Below are 25,766 nucleotides of genomic sequence, written 5' to 3' on the forward strand. Positions count from 1 at the left end.
ATGTTAAATCAAACAACAAATAACAAAGAAATCACTCACTGCTCTTGACTGAATAGTTTTTGTAACTTCAGTAATGATTAATCTTTATTTATTTTATACAGTAAAGATAATATGCAGTGTTATTTTATATTTGATTACTTTATCCATTTTCTGTACCTGAAAACTACTGTTAGATACCTGAAAAACCTGAAAAGCACTGTTCCTGGATCTTGGATCCGTTTTTTCGCTCTTCTTTATTCTTTTTTATGTATTATAGAAGTATCGGATCGGGACTCGGTATCGGTAGATACTCAAAATCAAATGACTCGGACTCGAGGGCAAAAAAAAAAACGTGGATCGGGACATCCCTATATATATATATATATATATATATATATATATATATATATATATATATATATATATATATATATATATATATAATATATATTATAGCTCAGTCTCTAACGATAGACATTTTATTCCGTGATAACCATATATATCATCATACCGCTCAGCCCTAGTGTACATTATCTGTAACTGATAGAACAGCTACCTGAACTCAGGAAATCTTTGAGAGGAATGAAAGGTTATGCCCTGAATAAAAGCTCTGTTTGCTGAACTGTATGATGTGTGTTATGCAGGTAATGGAGCAGCTGGGTGATGCTCGAATCGACAGACAGGAGAATAGCAGACAGCAGCGTAAGGCTGAGATTCTGGAGAGCATCAAGAGGCTGTATCCTGGATCAGTGGTGAGAAATGTCTTATTTTTTTGCTCACCTTTGTCTTTGATATAGTCTGTCAAAGTCTTAAAGTGCATATTGCAGGTTTAACATTTTTTTTCAAGATGAATATATAACCTTGTACAAAAATACCATATAAAAAGGTACTGCAGGGTTTAAAAATGTTTTGCGAGACATAAGGGCATTAATTTAGTAGATAAAGTGACGGTCTCTGTAAAAACCGCTTTTTTTTTTTCAGCGTCGCGTCATTTTACGTCACTACAGGGAGATGTTCGCAGAGCTCTGTGTTGATTGAGTGCAGAATATATTGGTATTTAGCAACAGCGGCCGTGAATCAGTGTGTTTTCGGTAGTTTTTGTATTCTGTTTATCATCGTAATGGTAAATTATTGTGTTTGTGGAGGTTGCACAAACTTCAGACTGTCAGGTCATCGAGTACAGAGGTTTACTAACAAGAAAAACTGCGCTGATATCTTCTGTGCCGGGGTTTGTTTTGCGCAGGTGAAGAGACTGGACTTCACTTCTGCATCTGCGTCGAAAAACGCGTTCATTTTAGACTGAAGGATTATCATCCTGGCGATATGGAGTTCAACATTGTAATACTTCTGTAAATGATTATATTAAAGCTGCTGTAGGTAACTTTTGTAAAAAAATATTTTTTACATATTTGTTAAACCTGACATTATGTCCTGACAGTAGAATATGAGACAGATAATCTGTGAAAAAATCAAGCTCCTCTGGCTCCTCCCAGTGGTCCTATTGCCATTTGCAGAAATGCACCGCTCCCGGTAAGAAACAACCAATCAGAGCCAGGAGGAGTGTCTTAGCAGTGTCAATCAATCAAGCTCGCGTGCGCGCTGATCACACTCCTGTTATGCACAGTGTACAGGCGTCAAATTCAAGATTACCGGTGTGCCGCAGCTTTGTTTATGGCGAAATAAAACGATGTTATATGCAAAGGACCACCCTGAAATCTACAAGAAACCATGCCATACATAATTTGTCAGTCCTGTTTTGAAATTATCTTAGTTGTGTAGTTCTTAAAAAAATTAAACAAATCAAGCAGGGATACTTACTTGTCAAGCAGAAATGTGGCTGACTCTGCATCGGTTTTTAATCCGTTCAGGATACATAGCTCCCTCCACCTCGGAAAAGCCGCTCCGATATTTACCCTCGTTTTATTTCGGGCTCTATCTAATTCTTTCTTTTTGGCTTTTTTATCATCGTCATCTGTCTTTTTCCGTTTACCCGTCTTTATTTTATGAGCAGGTGCCACTCGAGGAATTGGCAGTTTGGATTGTTTTTCCGCCATAAGCAAAGCTGCGGCACACCGGTAATCTTGAAGCCTGTATGCGCTGGCGCTGTGTATGGGAGGGGTGAGATCAGCGCGCACGCGAGCTTGATTGATTGACACTGCTAAGACACTCCTCCTGGCTCTGATTGGTTGTTTCTTACCGGGAGCGGTGCATTTCTGCAAATGGCAATAGGACCACTGGGAGGAGCCAGAGGAGCTTGATTTTTTCACAGATTATCTGTCTCATATTCTACTGTCAGGACATAATGTCAGGTTTAACAAATATGTAAAAAAAAAATTTTTTTACAAAAGTTACCTACAGCAGCTTTAAATGAATAAACTTACACACGCTATGCTTCTTCACCGTTTTTACTTGAATCAATTTCAACACTGATGAATACAAATTATGTACACATGCATACAGTCTCACACTTACACAAAACAGTTTTGAATGATGTGCTGGTAATGTAAATACTCCAATTTCATGCATGCCATGTATGTAAACTTATATATACATTCAAGTTCACACAACTACATAATCACGGCGTCATATACATCCTCACACTATCAGTGAATGGGCACGGAATAAACTCATAACACAGAATTAATGAATAATGGATAACATGAAACACATACAGTAACACTATATGTTTGGCCGCCGGCGGGAGACATGATCACGGATCCGTCAGAGATGCAGCTCGATGAAGACTTACGGTGCACATTTTAAGTTTTGTGTTTGACTTATTACATTTGCTAACTACCAAATCAGTCGTGATGAGAAACGGCTATATCACGTAACATTAGTGTGGACGGATATTAACGCGTGTGACATACGCTTGATCAAAGTTTATTCGTTTCTGTTATTAGTAATCAGTTACTCCTAGATGACCAATAGCTTTGCTATTGCCTGATTCATGATAATAATCTGTACAATATTGTGATCTGAGCACATGTCGTTACCTAACATTATATCTATAAGCTAACACCGGTCTCTGTCCTGTTCTCCACTGCTTCTCCTCACACAACAGCTCAATTTGTCTCTTTTGACCATTATTCTGTCTAATTCTGGCCTGTCCCTGCTCTCTTGACCACATAGCAAGCTAATTGTATGGCTGTGGTTTGTGATACGAGTATAAATAAGCATTTACAATTTCCTCAGCATCCGAACTGTCATTGTGATCCATTGTTTTCCTATGGTTTATATTGATTGCGCTCCCTTCAGTGACGTCACGTCTGATTTGGCATTTTTCAGATGCGGAAGTAAAATTTTCTCACAAAAAACGACTCCAGAAGCCTATGTAGCGTATTTATGCGTGTTTTTTCAAGAAAATCTATTTCATACATTATTTTTCTATACATTGAATCACTAAAGCTCTAACCTGCAATATGCCCTTTAAGTGGAGTGCATTTTGGATCAGTGTCATGCTGAAAGGTGAAGGTTCTCTTAGAGCTGCACAATTCTGGATAAAACGAGAATCACAGTTTCAAAAGTTTCAAATAGAGATCACGATTCTCCCACAATTCTGAATATAAAACGAAACTAAATAAGTAATTTACTAGAGGTTCTGACAAAATATTAACTGCTGGACTCTTCCTGGAGAAATGTTTAATTAATTTCAGTGAATTGCAACTGCCCTTGATATACAATCACTGATGAACGCATTGGTTTTAATGACAAAAAAAAAAAACTAGTATAGGATGGCGGATTCGAGCCCATGAAGCTGTGAATATCTACCCGTACCCGAGTATTATTCAACTCGCACGCTTCCACAGCTGCGTATTTGTCAAATTGATTTTTTTATGCAGGGATGATATTGTTAAAAGGGTTTCATATAATTCATCTCAATAAATTAAGCTCAATGTACAATTTAAATTGATTTGTTTTGCCAAGTGCAGTGTAAAAAGGAGACATCGGATACAGGTCACTTTTAAAAGAAATGTAAGCACGTCGTCCAAAAAAATCAGATATGATCAAAAGATTGGATCTGTGCATTAAGACTTGCAGTGTAAATGCGGCCTAAGTCACTTGTTGCCACCTACTGGCTAAGATGCAACCGTTATTTCAGTGGTTCTCAAACTTTTTACACCAAGTACCACCTCAGAAAATATTTCTCTCTCCAAGTACCACCATAATGACCAACATGTAAATACAGTAGTGTAGTAGGCCTGACTATTCAGCTAAAGTTCAAAAACGAGGCAGCTTATTCCAAATAAGTATATTTATTATTGTTAAACACTGCACTTACTTACACGGATTTGTGCGTGATTGAAAAGTGCGCGCTCTTGCAACCCACCAGTTGAGAAACATTGACGTAAGCTATATAATGTTCGCCGTTCACTGTTGTTCTGCTGAAGCTCATTCGGCACCTGTATCATTTCCGCGCGCGTTTGACTTGCGCCTGGCGCTGAGGCAATGTTGGAGTGCACGTCTGAAAAGTCTCCTGTTTTTTGTGGTTTTAAAGAGACGGTTCTGCGTTTAAATAAACGCAATTCTTGTCAACAAAAAAGTAGATAGAAACAGCAGTTGTGAGCGGGGTGGCCAAGCTTAGGCCAAGGGTGGCCACGGCCACCCCCTGGCTCTGCCCACCTGTGCTCGGTTCACTTTTGTCCTCTTCAGTTCTTGTGCTTGACGCTTTATCCTCACGATCCACACTTCTCTTACCAGATTGAAGCCACTATAGCAGTTTCGTCGAACTTTTTCATAATTTATCCACCTCCACCTCTTCCCATCACAGCCAATTCATATTTAATACATATTTAATATTCCTCTGCGTAACACTAGTAGGAGCCTGCGTACCACAGTTTGAGAATCACTGCGTTATTTGAAGCGCCAAGTTCTCTTCAAAAGGTGGTTTGCTCTATTTTGATCGCTATCATAGACATCTGTGTTTATATCCTAACTATATATAAACTGTTATCACAGTACTTCTGTGATAATTTGAATATTTGTGTCAGAAATAACTACTGTTCTGGTATGATTTTGTCAAAGGTTTAAAAGACGCAGGCGAATCGTTGTCATTAATAAAATAAGATCACCTGGGTGTTTGAATCGAGATTACAAATCTTTTTCAAGATCTCAAATCTTTTTCAAAATCAATCTCTTGTAAGTTTTATAAAGATTATCTTATTTAAATCTTAAACTCTTTTACATTTGAATTGTCATTAATGTCATTGTCTAACGTTACCTGTGTGTTAGGCAATTTTTTAGGCAAACAAAGCAAACATTCAAAGCAAAAAGTATCTTTAACCTCTTCAGAAAACTGGAACATACTTTTTAAGTATGGCCATGGGTGTGCACACTGCGCCGATGAACCGTCATCTTCTATTTAACCAACTGATCAGTGTTCAAAAAATGCTGGGAAATCATTGAAATTAACAACACATGACCCTACAAGAATTATTGTTGATAGGCTGTCTGTCACCTGCAAAAAAACAATCATGTTTTAGAGAAGAAGAAAAAATTATCCACTCTGATTTTCAAATCTGCTACATGGTAACGACTTTCGACTCAAGGACCTTGATAGAAATGTAGTGGAGTGAAAAGTATGATGTTTGTCTTTCAAATGTAGTGAAGTTAAAGTCACAAGTTTCCAGAAAAAATAATACTCAAGTACAGTAATCAAAAAAAGTACAGTACTCAAGTGAATGTACTTCATTACTGTCCACCTCTAGTACTTTTTCTCTTGAGCTTGATTAGTTAATTCTGAACACAGCCACATACCCAATTTTAATTTTTTTTTTTTTTTTTTTTTTTTCTTAAATGTCACTTTGGTTTTCACTGGCATTCCATAGGCTGTAATTTTTCTGATATGATTTATCTTTGTTTCATTTTTTACATCACAACAAGCAGGCATTTTAATGGAATGTGTAGACTTTTTTTATATCCAGTGTATGTGTCTTATATAGTTGTATGCTCACATATGATCCTCTCTTACTCCAGTATGGGAGACTGATTGACCTGTGCCAGCCCACACAAAAGAAATTCCAGATCGCGGTCACTAAAGTGTTGGGCAAAAACATGGATGCTATCATTGTGGACTCTGAGAAGACCGGTCGTGACTGTATCCAGTACATAAAAGAGCAGCGTGGTGAACCTGAGACCTTCCTGCCCCTGGACTACCTGGAGGTGATGTCACTAGATTTTATTTTACTGAATGTGTTGTGATTTAGCATGTTGATTGATCTATTATAATGTTCTCAACAGGTCAAGCCCACAGATGAGAAGCTACGTGAGCTGCGTGGTGCCAAATTGGTGATTGATGTAATTCGATACGAGCCACCACAAATTAAGAAAGCCTTGCAGTACGCCTGTGGAAACGCCCTGGTCTGTGAGAACGTAGAGGATGCTCGCAGGATTGCCTTTGGGGGACCATACAGACACAAGGTACAAAGAAAAAAAACAAGTCACAAAATTGGATCTATTTTTCCCTAGTTTTGAGCGGATTATGCATTAGATCAGGGCTCTTCAAGTTGTTTCATTCGAGGGCCGGATTATCAAATCAAAAATTTTAGGTGTGGGGTGGGGGTGGGGTCTTGTTGGTAAGAATTGTTTTATTTATTATTAGGCTTAAATGAAAATATTCTCACAGTGAGACTTGGTAACCACTAGGGATTTGCGAGACTAGCCGACTAGTCAATTAAACGATACTGCTGCTGTTAGTCAACTTGGAAAACACTAGTCGTTTAAACGTTACTCTTTCTTTCTTTCTTTCTTTCTTTCTTTCTTTCTTTCTTTCTTTCTTTCTTTCTTTCTTTCTTTCTTTCTTTCTTTCTTTCTTTCTTTCTTTCTTTCTTTCTTTCTTTCTTTCTTTCTTTCTTTCTTTCTTTCTTTCTTTCTTTCTTTCTTTCTTTCTTTCTTTCTTTCTTTCTTTCTTTCTTTCTTTCTTTCTTTCTTTCTTTCTTTTGCACATTTAATGTTTTGCTTTATATTTTTACAAAGGCTACATTTAAATTACTGTCATGTTAATGTTACATTTTGAGATCAATACATTATTTAAAAAGTGTATATCAAAGTCAGAAAACAAAGTCATTTAATTGTACCTCAGATTTTGCATGCGTTGGTTTTCTCAGTGACGCTCGCAGCGTGTTTAGAGAAATGTCCGATCGGAAGATGAGCAAGGTGAGGGAGTATTTTGAAAGCCTACACAAAACTCTTCCGTTTCCTTCAATGTCATGTCAAACTAGTATAACAATTAAGCTTGATAAGGCTTGTTATACTTACCGGTTATGAGGGGCAATGTACTATCGGATTAAAGGAGAAACATTATCAATGAAACTTACTTTTGAACCAGAAACGCTTGAACCAGGTATTCGATACAATGCACGCGTTTCAATTCTTTTTATCAATTCCTGACTTTTTTTCAGTCATTCTCGCATTGTGAACAGCAGTGAGCATTTTACAGTTGTATCTATCTACTAGGACCTGCGACAAGGACCTTATATCATCACACACATACGCAGTTCATTACAGTCGGCACTGACTTTTGCTTCAACACGGCATTAATCTGAAGGATTGCACCGTGTTTGGGGCCGTTCACATGTCGCATCTAAAAACGTGTGGAAAGTGCGCCTGCGCCACTTTATCCTCCTTTTCAAAGCGCTTTCGTTCCTGTGGCATCTGTCGTTGCTATGCAACCATGAACTGTGCTCTGCATGACGACAAGGAAATATAAGCAAAGGATTAATTGATTTCTAGCCCTTGCATTAGCTTTACTAAAAATTTGTTGTATTTGGTTTATGTTTTGTAGTTAATTGATTCTGGACATGTTTTACGTATTGTTTAGACTGTGGCTCTGGACGGGACGTTATTCCAGAAGTCTGGTGTAATCTCTGGAGGTGCCAGTGATCTGAAGGCCAAGGCTCGGCGCTGGGATGAGAAAGCCGTTGATAAACTGAAAGACAGAAAGGAAAAACTCACAGATGAGCTTAAAGTAAGTAATGCTGTATTAGAAGGGTGTTTATGGGATATGAGCAAATAGATGTGCCATGACTGATTGTTTGTGTGTGAATATCAGGAGCAAATGAAGGCCAAGAGAAAGGAGGCAGAGCTGCGTCAGGTTCAGTCTCAAGCTCATGGTTTGCAGATGAGACTCAAATACTCTCAGAGTGATCTGGAGCAAACTAAGACCAGACACCTATCCCTTAACATGCAGGTACCCACCACTTACTCAACTTGTCATTCCAAACTTGTATGGCTATTACAGAATTGCTGCTTATTACTTTTATAAAATGATGGCAAAAAATAAGGCACTAATATTCATTTCAATATTGTTTAGTAATAATATTTGCATTGACACTATTGGATAAGAACTCGACTTAACTGGATGATGACATCACTGTTTTCTGCAGAGCTGCTTTATAGCTGAATTGAACTAATTTCCTAATTGATGTTCTTTACAGTTATTGAACCGAAATGAATCAACACCAGTGTTGGGCACGTTACTTTAAAAAGTAATTAGTTATAGTTACTAGTTACTTCTCACAAATAGTAACTGAGTTACATCATTATAAAAGTAACTAATTACCACGGAAAGTAACCATTGCGTTACTTTAAAAAAAAAAAAATTTAAAATATTAATCTATTTGATTATGAAAAGTGAACAGCATGAGTAAGATAGAATACATCATAAGATGTGCAATATATCAGGAGACATGGAGTAGGTCAGACATGATTTTGACCACTTCATTTAGTTTTGTTTCATAGAAAGCCTTTCTTTAAAGTGAATTTCATTTTGTAAAAATTGTTTTTTAATTTTAATCAATGTTTCATCAACCAATTGCTTGGATTTAATAAATAAGAAGCAAATATAGCAGACAATATAATCATGATATGGAGGCGCGGGCGCGATCACTGGCGCTTGAACTGGAGCGCGTCTTATAGGCTAAATGAACTGAAACTCAGAGTATAGGCTGCTTGCCTGACAGACATGAGAAATATATCTATAGAAAGCTTGAAATATCTACTTTAAAACAAAATAATTAAAAATGAAAAGAAATAGGCTACTCTGATTTATGTAATCCGAATTGTGCATTCTCTCTCTAGGCTCTAGGCATTCTCAGTAGCCTATGCAGAGATGATGAGAGTCAGTAATGTCAACTTCACCTTTGGAGCCGACACTGATTCAGAAAACATTACTTTATTATTCTATTATTAAACCAGTGTTAATTTCGTTAACGAAAACTATGACACAAAATGTTCGTTGACGACCTTTTTTTCCATGACTAAGACGAGGTGATTAGAGACGACACCAATTTCATTTAACGATAACGTGACTAAAACTACACGTGCAATATCGTTGACGAAAAAAGACGAGACTGAAATGTGGCTAAAAGACTAAACCCTTGACCAAAATCACTCTTTTGAAATCACTTTTTGTTTTTTGTCGAATAAAAGAGACAAAACATTACAGACTGTCTTTACGAGCAGTCATGCTTACGGTTGCCAGATTTCCAGAATTTAATCCCACTATCAGAGCTTTTCTGTTAAAAGAACATGTTTTACTTCATCTTTGCTATCTGGCAACCATGCACACGAGCCCTCTCTACAAGAAGCGCGGATGATCTGAAAACACAGGCAAGTAAGCTAAAGTTCAGCGATTTTCATTTGAGATTTTTTACTTACATTAAAGTGTCTATATTGCGCTGCTTGTTTACTGAATGAATCTGGGACCAAAGTGCAGGCTGATATCCAGTAGTGGTTCTCAAAGTGCTGTTCATTTTATTCTTCTCCACCTTAAAATAACATGAAAACTGAACATGTATTTCTAGGAGGTAAAATGTAGTATATACACAACATTCAATCAAATTACCTCATCTTTCGCGGTCAAAACTGACTGCACCTACACAAGCCAGCATCGTGCTACATTAGTGTATAACTAATGTATAACTGCTGTCTAAGTGGAAAAGAGAGGGTGCACATAAGGATGTTAAATCCCTCAGGGGGTAACACTCTAGAAAGTTTGAGAACCACTGAAAGAGGATATGTACTTTTGCACTGCTACTGCTAATGTGAGTGCAATGTCATTACAGTCTCTTACCTTGATTCAAATTTTCATAAGCTTACATGAATTGGTCTAAAGTGAAAAAATGACTATTTTGTCTAAAGACTACATATAAAATAGCTGTCAAAATTAATGTTGGTAACTGTAGTTTGACTAAAAGTAATGACTAAGACTTGACAAAAATGTGATGACTTTTCGTCGACTAAAACTAGACTAAAATATGAAAGACTAAAATGACTAAAATGTGACTAAGACTAAGGAGCATTTTCGTCTTAAGATAAAGACTAAGACTAAATCAAAAATGGTTGCCAAAATTAACACTGTAATAAACAATTCAAATGTCTCCTTGCTGTTTGTCACATTCATAATCTTTACTTTTGCCGGTTCTTTATGGCAAGCTTTATGCGTGCGCTTGAGTGCTATATAGCCTATATTACGTAAACGCTCATTATTATGGTTTATTCTGTCCAGTATTTAAGAAATTAAATTAATATAAATGTGATTAGTCAAATAATGGATTAAATGAACAATTACTAGTCGACTAGAAAAAAACTTAGGCTATTTCACATATTTTCGATCCAGCATGTCACAAAGGGTAATCTGGTTTGAGCTCGTGCTCCACTCGCATGCTCACAGACACACACACAGAGCATCGTACATTATTATCAGTTTAAAATTATATTTGTGTATGACTAACCCCAACAGACACCAGAGAAAAAACTTTGCAGGTCCTATGGCTGAGAGAGAGCCTACTCGGATGAAAACCGCTTCAGTGAGCTCAATTATAGTAACGCGGCATTTTTTTTTTTTTGTCAGTAACGGTAGCGGCGTTGTAATGGAAGAAAAAGTAATTTGTTTGATTACTTGTTACTGAAAATAGTAACGCCGTTTATTTATGATGTCGTTATTCTCAACACTGAATTGATTTCAAACTGAATAATGTTTGTTTACTATTGCCTTTTTAGAGCTGCATTACAGCAGAATTGAATTCTGTTTGCATTGTTAAATCGTTTTTTTCCTTTTCACTGTAAAGCTGCTTTGAAACAATCTGTGTTGTATAAAGCATGATATAAATAAAGGTGACTTGACTAATAATCAAACTATTCTTTTGTGATGTGATGGTTCGTTAACTATAAACTGTTTACAATTGTCAAGCAGCATTGCCACAACACATTCATATTAAGTTCAACTGGTGGTCACAGGTGTGTTCAACAGCATTTTGCAATACATTTGAATGTGGCACATCCAATCTGAAACTAAAATCAGAACTAATCAATTTTTCCTGCTTTTTTTACTTATACACAAGATGTGTGATAAATATCCCTGGTTATTGTGGTGATTTCAGGAAAAGTCAAAGCTGGAGAGTGAACTTGCTAACTTTGGTCCACGCATTAATGACATCAAGAGAATCGTCCAGTCACGAGAGAGAGATATGAAAGACTTGAAGGACCGTATGAACTTGGTAGGAGACAGCACAGTCATCTAAAAACAACTTTACCTTGGTTCATTTATCACCTATCTTGAGTCTTGTTGGTGTTTGTCTTTCATTCCAGGTGGAAGACGAGGTGTTTTTGGAGTTCTGTAAAGAGATTGGAGTTCGTAACATTCGTGAATTTGAAGAAGAGAAAGTCAAGAGACAAAATGAGATTGCAAAAAAACGGTGAGATCATTGAAAGAATCAGGGCCCATATTCATAAAAAATCTTACTGCAAAGAGTAGCTCCTAGTGACAAAATTCTAAGAAAATTCTTAGAAATGTGGGCATTTCCTCTTAAAATTAAATAAAAATACTAGTAAAAGTAAAAAGTAATTCAGAAAGCATCTTATCCCTTAAAAGAGGTCTTAAAGGGATAGTTCACCCAAAAATGAAAATTTTTATGTTTATCTGCTTACCCCCAGGGCATCCAAGATGTAGGTGACTTTGTTTCTTCAGTTGAACACAAATGATGATTTTTAACTCCAACCGTTGCCGTCTGTCAGTCAAATAATGGGAGTGAATAATAGTGAATAAGAGTCAATAAACACGCACAGACAAATCCAAATTAAACCCTGCTGTTCGTGACGACACATTGATGTCCTAAGACACGAAACGATCGGTTTGTGCGAGAAACCGAACGGTATTTATATCATTTTTTTTCTCTCTAAAACACCACTATGTCCAACTGCGTTGAGGGTTCGTTTAGTGCGGTCTGATCGCGCTCTGACAACGGCAGTGATGTCTAGCACTCATTGAAGTATATGCGCGAGACATCGCTGTAGTTGTCAGAGAGAATCCAAATTAAGACGATCAGACCTCACCAAGCGATTGCTGAACCCAGTTGGACATAGTGGTGTATTAGAGGTAAAAAAATTATATAAATACTGTTCGGTTTCTCGCACAAACCGATCGTTTCGTGTCTTAGGACATCAATGTGCCGTCACGAGCCGCAGGGTTTAATTTGGATTCTTCTGTGCATGTTTATTGACTCTTATAGATTGTGTGACCATTCACTGCCATTATTTGACTGACAGACATCAATGGTTGGAGTTAAAAATCATCATTTGTGTTCAGCTGAAGAAACAAAGTCACCTACATCTTGGATGCTCTGGGGGTAAGCAGATAAACATAAAATTTTCATTTTTGGGTGAACTATCCCTTTAAGCTCCAAAATTGTTAGGAGTACGGATGAGGACTTTTAAGAGACTTAAGAGTTTCTTTATCAGCGGAGGAAATGGTTGAAACATGAAGAGGGAGAAGAAATGTGTTGCACACAATGCATGACAGTGAGTTAATAAGACGCTACACATTAGATCGTGCAGGGATCATGTTTGTGACCAATCTTATTAGAGACACGCTAACATCTCCGACAGTGCAGAAATACCATAGCTCCAGAAATTGAAGTAATCACTACATTAACATATTTGGCAACTGGAAAAATGCAAATATGCAGCAGTGATGCTGCATATTATTTATATATATACATACATACATACATACATATACATACATACATACATACATATACATATACATACATACATACATACATACATATACATACATACATATACATACATACATACATACATATACATACATACATATACATTTTTTATATATATATATATATATATATATTATATACACACACACATATAATGTGTATGTGGGCACGTGTGTGAGTACAGTGAAACATAAAGTGTTAAAAGTGAAGGCTTACACACTTAAAGGGTCATGAAACCTCAGAACACATTTTTTGAGCTGTTAACAGATATGTATAGGCTGCACATCATTAAAAACACTAAAGGTACTCCATTAATTTTATTTATAATTTGAAATTAGTTATTTTTGCATTTTTCAGAGCGATTTCTGTCTTCCGGTTTGAAAAGCAAAGTCGGAGCAACGTCACAAAATCTGACGTCATCGTGTACTACCGGCAAGATCCGGAGTGCTGATTGGCTCCAGTATGGGCTGGTCGAACATGCTGACGTCAACTGTTTCTGTATTTATTCATGAGAAAAAGCACATTCAATCCAATCACTGCGCTGTAGTATGCATAAGTTTATTATTGCGGTATTATGCATGAGGAAGTATCACTTCTCTTGCCTCTGTTTCTGTTGTCATTCAGAGACATGGTTCGTATAGTTGTTTTTGTTTCCTCAGTGCTACAACAAAAATATGTTTTTCTGCGACGCGACCAGAGCAGAAGTTTGGGTGCATGTGGATTGTTTTGCTGTAATCTACCAGCACAAATGGAAAATATGTTCGCATGAGATCGCATTACAGCGGAGAATTCAAATGTCACAAAAGTGCTGTTCATTCACCTCTGCGTTCGGACACGCGAGCCTTAGCATAGCAGCACATGAGTGTTGTTTGTATTTTGCCCGCGATGCGGTCAGAACTGAAGTTTGAATACGAACACATGAAAAATACAATTGTTATGATATGCATGCACGTGGAGTGCGCATATGATCGGTTTCAGTGCGGAGCTCCGCGATGAGTTTAACAACACTAGTGTAGTGATTTTTACTCTGTCCATTCAAGGACACAAAGTAAAATAGGGATTGGTATTCACGTCACCGCTGACGTTGTGATTTTAGGATCACACATCTCTTAGGGTGTGGTTATGAGTACATCAGATGACCACTTCCCCCCCCCCTTTTCCTAGTTCAGGACACCAGTCAAGGTCTTTTACCTTGACAGTATGAGAACACTCCCAACAGGGGCTTTCATTCATTTAGAATTAATGTAAAGTGGTCAGCTGATTTATCTGAAAGATCGGTGAGATTGCTAACTTGTAGAGCCTCTTCTGTATTATCAGCACAAGGAAGACACAAGTGTAATAATACATTTTATTAACAAAAAGATAAACAACAATAACTAACACAACTACTAAATGAATACCATGAATGATAAAGGAATAAAGTGCATAAGATACATAGAATTCAAGTGATTAAGTTGAGTGTGGCTATGGAAGAGTTACGTTATCTTATGTAAAGATAAACTGTTTCTCTGAAAATAATAAGGTGGAGAACCTTATTATGCACCAAACAAATAAACGAGAGATTATTTGTTATTAACTAACATCAGCTATATTATATCTAAAAAATCGTGCTGAATCGTAACAAAGCACTGTTCGCCAGAGGAGAACTGGCCCCCCGACTAAGCCTGGTTTCTCCCAAGGTTTTTTTCTCCATTTTAACACCTATTTGCCACTTGTTTGCCACCTGATGTCACCTGATGGAGTTTGGGTTCCTTGCCGCTGTCGCCTTTGGCTTGCTTAGTTGGGGACACTTGACATTTGATATTCAACAGTATTCTTGACATTTATTCAACAGTGCTTCTGATCTGCCTGCATTGACATGTGCAGCCTAAATGTATGTACCAGTTATCAATGTAAAGCTGCTTTGACACAATCTGCATTGAAAAAAGCACTATATAAATAAAGGTGATTTGACTTCACTTCACTAATGGGAATTAGGAAATTATATACTGATAATATACAACAATGCCAAGGTCTGAAAAGAGGTTTGGTTAAATGATATTTACGTCCACGTGGTTGAGTCCGATGATGGTGACGTCTTCCACTGGTTGTGTTGGGTGACAGTGCAGTGGGGAGAGGAGCCAGAATCTGTTTCAACAGTCTTGAACATGAAGCTCTGTGGGATGCTGGTCTCCTGGAGCACCAAAGGGTCCTAAAATCTGGAACATGCAGATGAGGCCCTGGTGTAGGTGCAGAAGGTCCTTAACAATCTGGAACACGCAGACGAATGTACCTTGGAGTGAAGGTTTGCTCTCCTGAGCTTAACCTTGTTGCAGATGTCGTTACTGTCTCGCTGGACGGAAACTCTGAAGGTAGTGTTTGTTGATATCTCTTTCCTCACAAGCTGGAGGCTTAGAATGTGGTTGTCTCATTGCTGCCTCACAAGCTGTAGACTCAGATCATGGGATCTGTTGTTGTCTCTCTGGATGGACCAGAGGCTCAGAACGGTGTTGTATCTGTTAATGTCTATCCCCGTACAGGACAGACTCAGAACAATGTATCTGTTAATGTCTTCCCCCTTTGAAGGGCAGACTCAGAACGGTGTATCTGTTAATGTCTATCCCCATAAAGGACAGACTCAGAACGGTATATCTGTTGTGTCTCCGCTTCACAAGCCAGGACTCAGAACGGTGTATCTGTTAATGTCTATCCCCGTGCAGGACAGACTCAGAACAGTATATTTGTTAATGTCTCACTCCTTACAGAGTTAAGACCCAGAACGGTATATCTGTTGTGTCTCAGCTTCGCAAGCCGGGACTCAGAATAATGTATCTGTTAATGTCTATCCCCGTGCAGGACAGACTCAGAACAGTATATCTGTTAATGTCTCACTCCTTACAGAGTTAAGACCCAGAACGGTGTATCTGTTGTGTCTCAGCTTCACAAGCTGGGACTCAGAACGGTATAACTGTTATGTCTTTCCCCTTTGACGGGCAGACTCAGAACAAGCAGTGTCTGTTGAAAGGGTACCTTTATCCCTTTCCGATGAGGAGGAGATTGCATTTTGGTGCTTGTCCATTCGAGTGCTGTGATTGGCTGCTGGCATCAGAGGGGACACACACAGTTGTGGCCCACCCTTCTTTCCCCTGTGGAACTCATTTGCATAAAGCACAAAGTTAGAAATCTTTACAGTGTCTTTAAAGTTTACCAATGCATTTCTCACTTTCCAAACCACCACCAGAATACCTTTGGCAATATTATAAACAAATAGAGACTAAACATGATGGAAAAAGATTGAACTGTCATTCAATTGTACATTAACAGCTGAATTTGCGTCAGATGTTGCACTACAAATAGCTGTCACTGAGAATACTTATTTCCTTATTTCTGTGAATAAGTATGAAATGGATGTGTACTTTGCATCTAAGGTTTTCAAACATAGTTTTGAATGGATTTGTGATCTCACCCATTGCTGCTAAGGTCCCGAGGAATTTTTATGGTGGGTCTGTGGCCAACCTTAGTAAGCGGTCTCTAGATGGGTGAAGGGCAGAAACTGCCTGTGGACCAATGAGAAGTCCTGTCCTTCCCAGGCTTAGTACAAGAGGTCGTCTTCTTGCCCTCTAATAGAGGTCTGGATGTTGTCCTTACATCTTTATCTGATGGCGTTGGACAGTTTGTTTGTGTTAGTCCACCAAGATCCAATCAAAATGTAGCAAACCTTTGTCCACTGTTACGGACAGAGAGGAGCCTGGCCATAAACTGGGCCCTGGAATGTGCTGTTCACTACACTAGCCGCGTGGATTATAGACAGGGTTCCCACGTGCCTTGAAAGTACTTGAAAGTACTTTGATTTCAGACACATGAAATCAAGGCCTGGAAAGTACTTGAAAACAAATATTGTTCCTTGAAAGTGCTTGAATTAAATTTGAAATACATTTTGAACTACATTTTGGATATATTCATACATGCATTAATGTTAAATTCAATAAAATCGTTGTTTACCATGGTGAAAAGCCAAGAGGAACAATAATAACCGGTTTCTTCACGACCAGTTTCAAAGTTCCGTGCGACTGCCGCTAGGGGGTGAAAGGCGGCTTCATAGGGGTGTGCAATTTTGATCGTGGATGATTAAAAGGACTCTATGATCTGCTTTTGAAGAAATAACGTTGTATCGTTCTAGTTGCAGTCCTGGCGCCTCTCTCAACATACTGTGCAGTACAAAGCACCATACATTCACATAACATGTTAAAGGCGCTCTAAGCGATTCTGAGCGGAGTAACTTCCTGTTGACGTTCGAAGTGTTGTCAAACAAAACAGAGGCTTGCTAGACCCTCCCTCCTACTCCTCCTGGCCCTCCCCTCCGTGCTTCCTGAAACAGTCATGAACGCGCATTTAAAATGCAAGTAGCTTGCGTATTGACGCTGCTTGTCGGTTATTGGCTGGAGCATGTTTATTATGTTAAGTGGTCCAGGCTGCACCAGTTTGTTTTTATTGCAGTTTTCGGAGCTTGTGGCGACTACAGAGACCGCGTTTTTTTACAGTGTGTTCAGGGGACAGGCAGCTAGCGCATAGTGAGGAGATGTTTGCGGTATGTGACAAAAAAAAAATTGGGCCTAAAAACGCGTCAAATCGCTTAGAGCGCCTTTAACACAGCGGTAGAGTTATACAGTGGCATGAAAAAGTATGTGAACCCCTTGCAGAATCTGTGAAAATGAGAGTTATTTTAATAAAATAAGAGGGATAATAAAAAATGCATGTTGTTTTTTGTTTAGTACTGTCCTGAGTAAGATATTTTACATAAAAGATGTTTGCATTTAGTTCACAAGACAAAACAATAGCTGAATTTATTAAAATAACCACATTGATAAGTATGTGAACCATTGATTCTCAATACTGTGTGTGGTTACCTGATGATCTACGACTGTTTTTATGTTTTGTGATGGTTGTTCATGAGTCTCTTGTTTGTCCTGAGCAGTTAAACTGCGCTCTGTTCTTCAGAAAATTCCTCCAGGTCCTGCGGGGGTTTTTTTTCAGCATTTTTGCATATTTGAACCCTTTCCTTCAGTGGCTGTATGATTTTGAGATTCATCTTTTCACACTGAGGACAATTGAGGGACTCAAACTCAACTATTAAAAAAGGTTCAAACATTCACAGATGCTCCAGAAGGAAACACGATGCATTAAGAGCTGAGGGGTGAAAACTTTTGAATTCAAATATCAAGGTAAATTGTACTTAATTTTTCTGCCGGGAAACATGCAAGTATCTTCTGTTGGTTCCGAAGGGCAGTACTAAATGAAAAACAATGATATTTAAACAAAATAAGAAAAATTGTGACATCTTCATCCTGTTCAAAAGTTTTCACACCCTGACTCTTAATGCATCGTGTTTCCTTCTGGAGCATCAGTGAATGTTTGAACCTTTTTTAATAGTTGTGTTTGAGTCCCTCAGTTGTCCTCAGAATGAAAACACAGATCTCAAAATCCTACAGTCACTGCTGGAAAGGGTACAAATATGCAAAAATGCTTGAAAACTGATGAATCTGCAGGAGCTGGAGGATTTTTCTGAAGAACATAGCTCAGTTTAACTGCTCAGGACAAACAAGAGACTCATGAACAACCATCACAAAACAAAAAAACAGTCGTGGATCATCAGGTAACCACACACAGTATTGAGAATCAATGGTTCACATACTTATGAATGGGGTTATTTTAATAAATTCAGCTATTGTTTTGTCTTGTGAACTAAATGCAAACATCTTTTATGTAAAATATCTTACTCAGGACAGTACTAAACAAAAAATAACATGCATTTTTATTATCCCTCTTATTTTATTAAAATTCTCATTTCACAGATTCTGCAAGGGGTTCACATACTTTTTCATACCACTGTACTCACGGAACACTGCAGTTATTCACAGTCACAAAAGTTTATTATAGGGCTGCACGATTAATCGCATGCTATTCTCACGCGCATTTCGTCAGTAAAGCCGGTTCCCTGATTACCGCTAAATCGCCATCACCTGCTTTCAAATGAAGCGGCATTTAATAGACAGAGCCGTAGGTCACTGAAAAGCCACGCAATATCGCGTTCATATCGCAGATGAATCGCCTGCGATAATGAACGCGATATTGCGTGGCTTGTCCGTGAACTACGGCTCCGTCTATTAAAAGGCGCTGCGTTTAAAAACAGGTGATGGCGATTTAGCGGTAATCAGGGAACCGGCTTTACTGACGAAATGCGCGTGAGAATAGCATGCGATTAATCGTGCAGCCCTAGTTTATTATTTGCATCAGTTTTAAAACCTTGCCGGTTAAAAACATGCTTTTCTGAGCGGATACACCCAAAGCGCGCACACTCTATAAAGCCTGTCAAACACTGCATTTGCTGGAAAATGTTATCATTTGCATTTTACTCTGTTAATACTGTCAAAAACACAACAGGTTTACACCATCGGTTAAGTGTAAATTCCAAGTAAACAGTTGAGATAAAATCGAATGTGTGTCAATAAATTAAAGGGACAGACAACACATGCTGCGACATGTCCTTAAAGGGGTAGTTCAACCAAAAATGAAAATTCTGTCTTTATTTACTCACTCTAAAGTTGATCCAAACTTGTATTAATTTCTGTCTTGTGCTGAACACAGAACATATTTTGAAGAACGTGGGTAACCAAACATTTGCTGGTACCCATTGACATCCATAGTATTTCCTTTCCTACTATGGGACTCACTGGGGACAAGCAACTGTTTGGTTTCCCACATTCTTCAAAAAAAAACCAAAAAAAAAAAACCTGTTCAAGAGAACACATTTATTCAGGTTTAAAACAACTTCTACGGTGAGTAAATAATGACAAAATTTCATTTTTTTTAATTGCTTTAATACAGTAGCTTTAACAAGAAACTTATAAATTACTAATTTCAAATTACTTTCACACATTCACCTGCACCAAACATGATCCAGCACGGTGTATGCACACATATTTGATCAAGTCTTCTTCAAATGAAATATATGTGCAAACTGGACACTGATATCAGACACGTGTATCTGAACGCGATGACACGATTATTCTGATGAACAAAAGACTTGGAGAATGGACAAAATTAAACTCTGTCTTTATTCTTTCTCTGTTAAACTATGGGTCATTTATCATGAGACTGTAGTGCTCATAAATGCAATGAAAGTATTATTAGCCCTTATAAATATTCTTTCGCATTTCTCACTTGCTTGGGAGTTTGTCATTTTTCTCCGTGCTCATATTCATTATTCTGTATAATGAGTGCGTTGTATGTCTGTTTCATTGGTTGTTCTCTCCCTTCTTCCCCTCCTCTACACTCCCACTTTTCCAGAGCTTTACACGCCCATTTTTACAGACTTTTTTCCAGCTCAGAGGTGTGAATGACCAGGCTAAAACGGGGGTTTCGTGACCCTTTAAAAGCAGGGCTCTGCACCGGTTCAAGGAACGAAAACGAAAAAAAATGGAAACAAATGAAATTTTGACATGAACGTAACCAGAAAAGGAAACGAAATCAAATTGAATCATTCTGAACAGAAACGCTAATTTAAAATGTCCATTAACTGGTTAATAACATTATTTTATCGTTCTGTTTAATGTTTTGATTTGGCAGTCAACTAGTCACAAATTCATATAGTACAGCCTATGCAAATCTTACGCTGACACATCCAACGTGAGTGAAATGCCCGCGCTCACGTTCTAAAGTGTGTGAAATGCCCACGCTGATGCGCTCATTCTCAGGTGTCAAGTCATCATAGGTTAGGTAAGTCACAATGGCAATGCCCTGGCATTAGTTTTTCTGATGATATGTCACCAACCGTCAAGCATTAGGCCTACATTTAAGTGAAATGAATGTCAAGTAATATGCAGCTTGTTGTGTGTTTTGAAACCAGCGAAAATTGCAGGATATGTAGAACATGAGTTCACACAATGCCACATCATGCATCACACATCTGCAGCGCTTCTGTGAACAGAGTAAACAGAATAAAACAATAGGCCTACATAACGCATATAACATAAAAGGGAATATTTAGGCCTATAGGCTACGCAAAAAAATTTCACTTAAATTATTAGGTCTATTAATAAAACGAAAGTGGTTCATTGTGGCACACTCCAAAGATCTCGGAAAGGAAATGGACATGGCTTGTTTTCGTTATTTGAGTGTCTTTTGTAAATGTATGAATTATGTCTTGCTTTTACCTGAATGACCATAAATTACGCAGTACAGTTTACTGTCTTAGAAGGAAAAAAATTTGCGCCGGCGCCTCACACACACGCACAAAAATTCTCGCATTGCTTAGGCTACTTGATATCGCAGCTGTTAAATATTAAAATAAAATACAATCAACCAAACATATAAAATGTTACACTGCTCGATTCAATTCTGCAATAGGCCTACAATCTGCCACTTACTACCCGTGACCACCGCCTGACTGTTACAAACATTATAAACAAAGCTATATAGGCTAGGAGAGAGAAGGAGAGAAGGAGGTGAACCCTGAAACTTTTTCCCCCGTAGAAAAAGATGAAGTGAAGTGGCTGTAAACTGTCTGATGATTGAAATCGCAAAATGGCCTGAACAATTACTTAATAAACTGCAAAATATTTCGTTTTCGAATAACTTTATGCTAAAATGCTTATTCACCAGTTGCCTGGTAACCTTTTATGAATTTTGACAATGCATGGATGTGAGAATGTGATGTGTCTTAGTGCGATCATCAAATCGCAACGGTTGTGATGCAATCATATAAATATATAGTCTGACGCTGCATGGAGTAAAACAGCTTTCAGCTTCGATTCACAGAAAATGCTGCTCTGCAAGTGCTGTGTGTTTGAGTCGCTTATAATTTGAATTTATGAACACAACGTGCACCAAACATCTGTACTGAGACTGTAGTTTTATAAATCTGTTTTCAAAGAAAAACATCTTCCTGGATCTCCCTGTGGTTTTCCATCAAAATAGCTCAATGATTTAACATTTGAAAGCAAGAAATAAAGACATCCATGAATATTAGTACTGAAATCTTACTACTGTTCTGTAATATAAAAATAACAAATGACTATATCATATAATAACTCTATTAATACTTTTTAATATTTTTATTATTATTAACTATTAATATCTTCTTTAGCCGATCACATGCTTAACTCAAATGACTGCAACTATTTTTTTTTTTTTTTTTTTTTTTTTTTTACAGAAAAATAATTACATTTCTGTTCTAATTATTGTTGAGCTGCAGGTTTAGGCTCACTTAAATGACTGCATTTATTTATTTATAGAATTTTAATTTAATTAATAAGAATTTAATTATTTATTTTAATTATTTAATCTAAAATACATGTTTACTACTTTTCCAAATATACTATGTTGCTTAGAAATATATTGTGTTCAAAGGAAAAAAATAGTTTTTTACCTAGACATTTTAAAATAACACATTTTAGAGCTGTAATTGCAATACCCTGATACTGTGATACCGTGAAACTGCGATATTTTTGCTTAAGGTTATCATACCGTCTCAATCTCATACCGGCCCATGCCTACTAATGAGTCAAACACACTGATGCATATAAACAAAAGAATCACCTTAGAGGGTTGCAAAATTTCGTAGAGTTACTGTGGACTACCTACTAATTATAACATAAGCACACATGGCAACTTACACACAAAAACGGCATGTGAAATCTACATATTTGTTTACAGTTAGTGCCTGTGCACTAATTGTATAATTCAATTGTCAGTAGCCTATACAAATCATTTAATTTTAACATTTAATATTATAGTAATGTACCAACTGGGGTTCCCTGTATAGTTTACAGTATTAGTTGAGACATTTTTTTTTCCTTGAGAAAATTTGCCATGTACTGTACTGATACATACTCCATTTTAATATCAAATGGAATAGAATGACAAGCTTGAGAATCCAAATCGAATAGTGCAAATTGTCAATACCCAGCCCTACAAGCAGAGTGTTTTCATGGTAAAAGTTGTTGAACACGACTGACTGAATGAGTTCTTTACCATAAGTGAGCCTCTTTTGAACTTCACTAAATGAATGTGCAGGTGCCACTCAAACCAGCAACAGATAAAGGAGCAAGCAATCGTCTAAATCACTGTACTTTTGCTGTTTGGTGATCATGCAACATCTGACCACATTTACAGTATCAAAGTCATGTGTCAGAGGTGAATATATGCAGTTTAAGTGTTTTAGGTTTCTTCTTATCATGTAAATTCATATGCACTTTGAGAAAACCAATGAGAAACAGAAACAATAAAAGATATTACATATGACTGTAAATTCATACTTTCCTCAAACTCTCTGGTAGCCTGGAATTTGAGACTCAAAAGACACGTCTGGCCATCCAGCTGGACTATGAGAAGAATCAGCTGAAGGAAGATCAGGAGAAGGTGATCATGTGGGAACAGACGGTCAAGAAAGATGAGAATGAGATAGAGAAACTCAAGAAGGTAGATAACATTCAGAAACTCTCATGGTAATAATTTATTGAGCCTAGAAATAATGTTTGCTGAATTTCATTTAATATTTCCCAACAGGAAGAGCAGAGGAATATGAAGATCATTGATGAAACCATGGCACAACTGCAGGATCTGAAAAACCAGCACTTGGCCAAGAAATCTGAGGTTAATGATAAAAACCATGAAATGGAGGAGATCCGCAAGAAACTAGGGGGTGCTAACAAGTGAGACCTTTCACTGATTTATTCCAGACATGCATAGATGTTTTCTAGAAAAGGAGTATGATGTTGTAAGGTGAAACCTATTTGTGTATGATTAGGGAATTGACGCAGCTGCAGAAGGAGGTGACTGCCATCGAGACCAAGCTGGAGCAAAAACGCAGTGACAGACACAATCTGCTGCAGGCTTGTAAGATGCAGGACATCAGACTTCCTCTCCGATCAGGAACTATGGATGACATCAGCCAGGAAGAGGTGTCTTAATTTTTTATTGCAGATTTTACTCTCAATGAAGAAAAGCAGTCAACAAATGTCCAGCAGTCACTGCAATGTCAATACAGTTTAAAACTATAACCCAGGCAAAGAATCTAAATTATAAGATGGTTATGAATAGTGTTGTCAAAAATATCGACTGATATATCTGAAACGGTTCCAATACTCCTCCTCTGCAATATCCTTACACCGATACCAGCTGCGCTCTCTCATCTCTCCAACGGCAAATTTACAGTTTGACACACAGTTTGTCACTCGTCTCATTCACTCTGGTTAAATAGTGCTTGTATTGCGCATAATTTTACTCATTCCTTGAGATTTCACTCACACCAAAAACACATGCATCACTGATCATGAAGACATGTATTTCACAACACTTTAGCTTGTGATTCTTAAGTGTGGGTCATATTTCAGGATTCTTTACCATAGCAAAGTCTCTGAGATCCTGACACCTTGTACTTCTGGAAACTCCAGGTAGGTTGCTGTTCTGGAAAATGGTGGCACTGGAGACTAAATGAATCCTGATGGTTTCACCACTTAATTCTTTACCTTAATTTCAAATTTTTTGCAGTTTTCTTCTTGGCCTGTATTTGTATGACCCTGCTGAACCAATAAGCGTTTTGCTGTCCATTGGTCACACCTTAATTTTGCAATTTCTAGTATTGCAATAGTATTGCTGCATCCTCATGAGCATTTAATAATTTTTGACTTTTCAGTGCGAGTTAAATCTCTCTTTTTGGCCCATTTTACCTGTAAAAGAAAATCTGCTTAATAATTATGCACACCTGAATATAAAGCGTTTTTCACTTCCAGCCTTAACAATTATATATTACTTATAAATGATTAAATACAAACATAATAATAATTAAGATTGATGTGGTTTGGAATTGGCAAAATGTGCTTGGGAAATAAATATGATCAGAATATCAACTTGCATAATTATGCACGCGCTGTAGTTATGAATTGTTTAACAGTTTTTGAAAACGTAATTGCATTCTTGTAATGTCCCACATTTGTGATATTTCATAGTTTTTATGAATTAAAACCGTTTTTGAAATAACTTTACTATTATTGGGAAATAAGTGGGGGATAAAAATCATAATAAAGAACATGTAGGTACGTTCAAGCTTTTTATTAGTGTATTTCATAAATCCACCTAATATCTTGTTTGTGTTTGTGTTGTAGGGTGGTTCTCAGGCTGAGGAGAGCCTAAGCAGCAGTCAGAAGACATCTAGCACCGTCCTAGCCAAGGAAGCTCTTATTGAGATCGACTACAGCAGCTTGTCAGAAGACCTAAAAGTACATCAATACTTCCATTACGGATTACACTATAATAAACATGTTAGTGTGTTAAGAATGTGATGACTGATGCTGCTTGCAGGACTCGCTGTCAGAAGAGGAGATTAAGGGGGAGATGAACACATTACAGCAGAGACTCAATGAGCAGCAGAGCATCCTCCAGAGGATCAGTGCCCCCAACATGAAGGCAATGGAGAAACTAGAGAGCGTCAGAGACAAATTCCAGGAGACCAGTGACGGTCAGACATTCCCAGCCTCTGTGGAAAAATAACATACATAAGAATAAAAGCTGGGGCCATTTGGATTGGCCATTGACAGCAATAGCCTAGCCTACATAGCTTTATAATATTTGTAAACATAAATTATGAACAAAACTGCCCTATTTTATTTTACCTATCCACTTATGTACTCCACAACAAAACCTCTAAAATTAAAATGATCTAAAACCTCTAAAACAGTTGGACTATTCAGGCTATATATATAAACTTCAAGCCAAAACGAATAAAAAAAA

The 25,766-nt window shown here is 37.5% G+C and overlaps 1 protein-coding gene across 1 annotated transcript in view; it reads left to right on the forward strand.

Moving 5' to 3' along the window:
- Nucleotides 1-25,766, forward strand: part of smc1al (structural maintenance of chromosomes 1A, like) — an 83,059-nt gene that overhangs the window by 39,763 nt on the left and 17,530 nt on the right. The window contains exons 10-21 of the mRNA XM_048209446.1: nucleotides 624-731; nucleotides 5,956-6,141; nucleotides 6,220-6,399; nucleotides 7,799-7,945; nucleotides 8,030-8,167; nucleotides 11,361-11,477; nucleotides 11,569-11,675; nucleotides 23,315-23,456; nucleotides 23,544-23,689; nucleotides 23,785-23,938; nucleotides 25,142-25,255; nucleotides 25,338-25,494. Coding sequence (XP_048065403.1) covers nucleotides 624-731; nucleotides 5,956-6,141; nucleotides 6,220-6,399; nucleotides 7,799-7,945; nucleotides 8,030-8,167; nucleotides 11,361-11,477; nucleotides 11,569-11,675; nucleotides 23,315-23,456; nucleotides 23,544-23,689; nucleotides 23,785-23,938; nucleotides 25,142-25,255; nucleotides 25,338-25,494 — 1,696 coding nt within the window. The remainder of the gene's footprint in view (nucleotides 1-623; nucleotides 732-5,955; nucleotides 6,142-6,219; nucleotides 6,400-7,798; nucleotides 7,946-8,029; nucleotides 8,168-11,360; nucleotides 11,478-11,568; nucleotides 11,676-23,314; nucleotides 23,457-23,543; nucleotides 23,690-23,784; nucleotides 23,939-25,141; nucleotides 25,256-25,337; nucleotides 25,495-25,766) is intronic.

This window comes from Megalobrama amblycephala, linkage group LG12 (genome assembly GCF_018812025.1).
Source record: "Megalobrama amblycephala isolate DHTTF-2021 linkage group LG12, ASM1881202v1, whole genome shotgun sequence".
NCBI lineage: Eukaryota > Metazoa > Chordata > Actinopteri > Cypriniformes > Xenocyprididae > Megalobrama > Megalobrama amblycephala.